We start from the raw sequence: 1,913 nt of genomic DNA, 5'->3' as shown, positions 1-1,913 counted from the left end.
TCAACACTGTAACAGAATAATGGTGATTGAACGGTGTCTGACTGAGTATTTAATTGTTTGACTACCATAAAAAGGACCAGGGTAGTCTTCACAAATACAATGGATTAGGTAGAGTACAGAGCAAAACTTCCAAAATATGTAGAGTCAGCGCTGTAAGTGATATTTTTAATATAATTTAATCCTCTGTATAAGTACATTCTAGATCACGAATTCCAATATCTGAATGTATTTTAGAGATTATCTTGCTTTATATTCTATTGCATGTGAGGTATGTACAATTGTGTAGAATTTTGAGATATATGTTTCAAATAATCTCTCTGCCTCTGTCTGCTTCTCTTTCTTATTCTTTCTGATCGTGCTCCAGTATTTCCCTCATTCTCATTTTCTCTAATGTACATGTATTCTTATAGTACTTTAAATCTTATGAAACTCAGTCTGAAACAGGCCTTTCATACCCATGAATGATGGGAACACAAGGTCTATTATTTGATTTTTCTTACATTAAATATCAATGATATAACTTTTTGTGATAATGTGGAACTACATTGGTATAAGATATGTCCATCTGAATGAGTACATCATTTCGGAAAACAATTGCATATAAAAATCCCATGACTGTGTCTTTTATCATGATAGATTCACCTCTTCCTCTCTCCTTTTCTTTTAAAGACACCTTCTAAAAATTTCTAAATGCTTGGTCTTGATAGGAACCATATGCTAGCAAGGCTGGAAGAGAAAAATGCAAGCTCCTTCACTGGGTTTATCCTGCTGGCTTTCTCTGACAGGCCTCAACTGGAGCTGGTCCTCTTTGTGGTTCTTTTGATCTTCTATATCTTCACTTTGCTGGGAAACACAACCATCATTGCATTGTCCCACCTGGACCCACATCTTCACACCCCTATGTACTTTTTCCTCTCCAACCTCAGCTTTCTGGACCTGTGTTACACTACCAGCATTGTTCCCCAGCTCCTGGTCAATCTCAGGGGAATAAACAAATCTATCTCCTTTGGTGGTTGTGTAGTTCAGCTGTATATCTCTCTAGGATTGGGAGGCACTGAATGCATTCTCTTAGGAGTTATGGCATTTGACCGTTATGTAGCTGTTTGCAGGCCCCTTCATTACACAGTAATCATGCCTCCCCATCTCTGTGCCCTGATGGCTTCTGCTTCATGGTTCATTGGTTTTGCCAACTCCTTATTGCAAACGGTACTCATCTTCCTTTTACCACTTTGTGGGAGAAATAAATTAGACCACTTTTTCTGTGAAGTACCTGCATTGCTCAAGCTCGCCTGTGTTGACACCAGTATCAATGAGTCTGAGATCTTCTTTGTAGTTGTCTTCATACTTCTCATACCAGTTGCATTTATCATGTTCTCCTATGGTGGGATCGTCAGGGCCATCTTAAGGATAAAGTCTGCAGCAGGGCAGAGAAAAGCATTTGGGACATGTGGATCTCACCTCACAGTGGTCACCCTGTTCTATGGCACAGCCATCTATGCTTATCTCCAGCGCAACAACAACTACTCTCAGGATCAGGGCAAATTCATAGCTCTCTTCTACACCATCGTTACTCCCATGATCAACCCCCTCATATATACTCTGCGGAACAAGGATGTGAAGGGAGCAATGAAGAATGTTCTTTGGAATGGTCATGACTCCAGATAACTGGGTGAGGAAAACAGTTTAATGGAAGGTCTTTGAATACCAGAGCCCTTAAGATGTTTTTGTCTTCCATGTGTCAGCTAAAATTTTCCCTAACAACTCTCAAGGGAATTTTCTTACCTCATTGTCCTATGAAAAACGTGTGTTCAAATCAACATTCATAGATTCATTCCAGCTTCCAGAGATGGTGATTCAGTGTCTCTAGAACATCTGTGTTATATTTATTATTTTTAAAAGCTCTATGAAGTTTT

The 1,913-nt window shown here is 39.2% G+C and overlaps 1 protein-coding gene across 1 annotated transcript; it reads left to right on the top strand.

Moving 5' to 3' along the window:
• The first annotated feature begins 714 nt into the window (after positions 1-714).
• Positions 715-1,665, top strand: LOC103543362 (putative olfactory receptor 2B8). Its single transcript, XM_008510247.2, has one exon. The coding sequence runs from the start codon at positions 715-717 to the stop codon at positions 1,663-1,665; it is 951 nt and encodes a 316-aa protein (XP_008508469.2).
• Positions 1,666-1,913: the final 248 nt, after the last annotated feature.

The sequence above is a fragment of the Equus przewalskii genome, chromosome 19 (genome assembly GCF_037783145.1).
Source record: "Equus przewalskii isolate Varuska chromosome 19, EquPr2, whole genome shotgun sequence".
NCBI lineage: Eukaryota > Metazoa > Chordata > Mammalia > Perissodactyla > Equidae > Equus > Equus przewalskii.
Note: the sequence above shows the minus strand (reverse complement) of the source record. Positions and strands in the feature narration are given on the sequence as shown.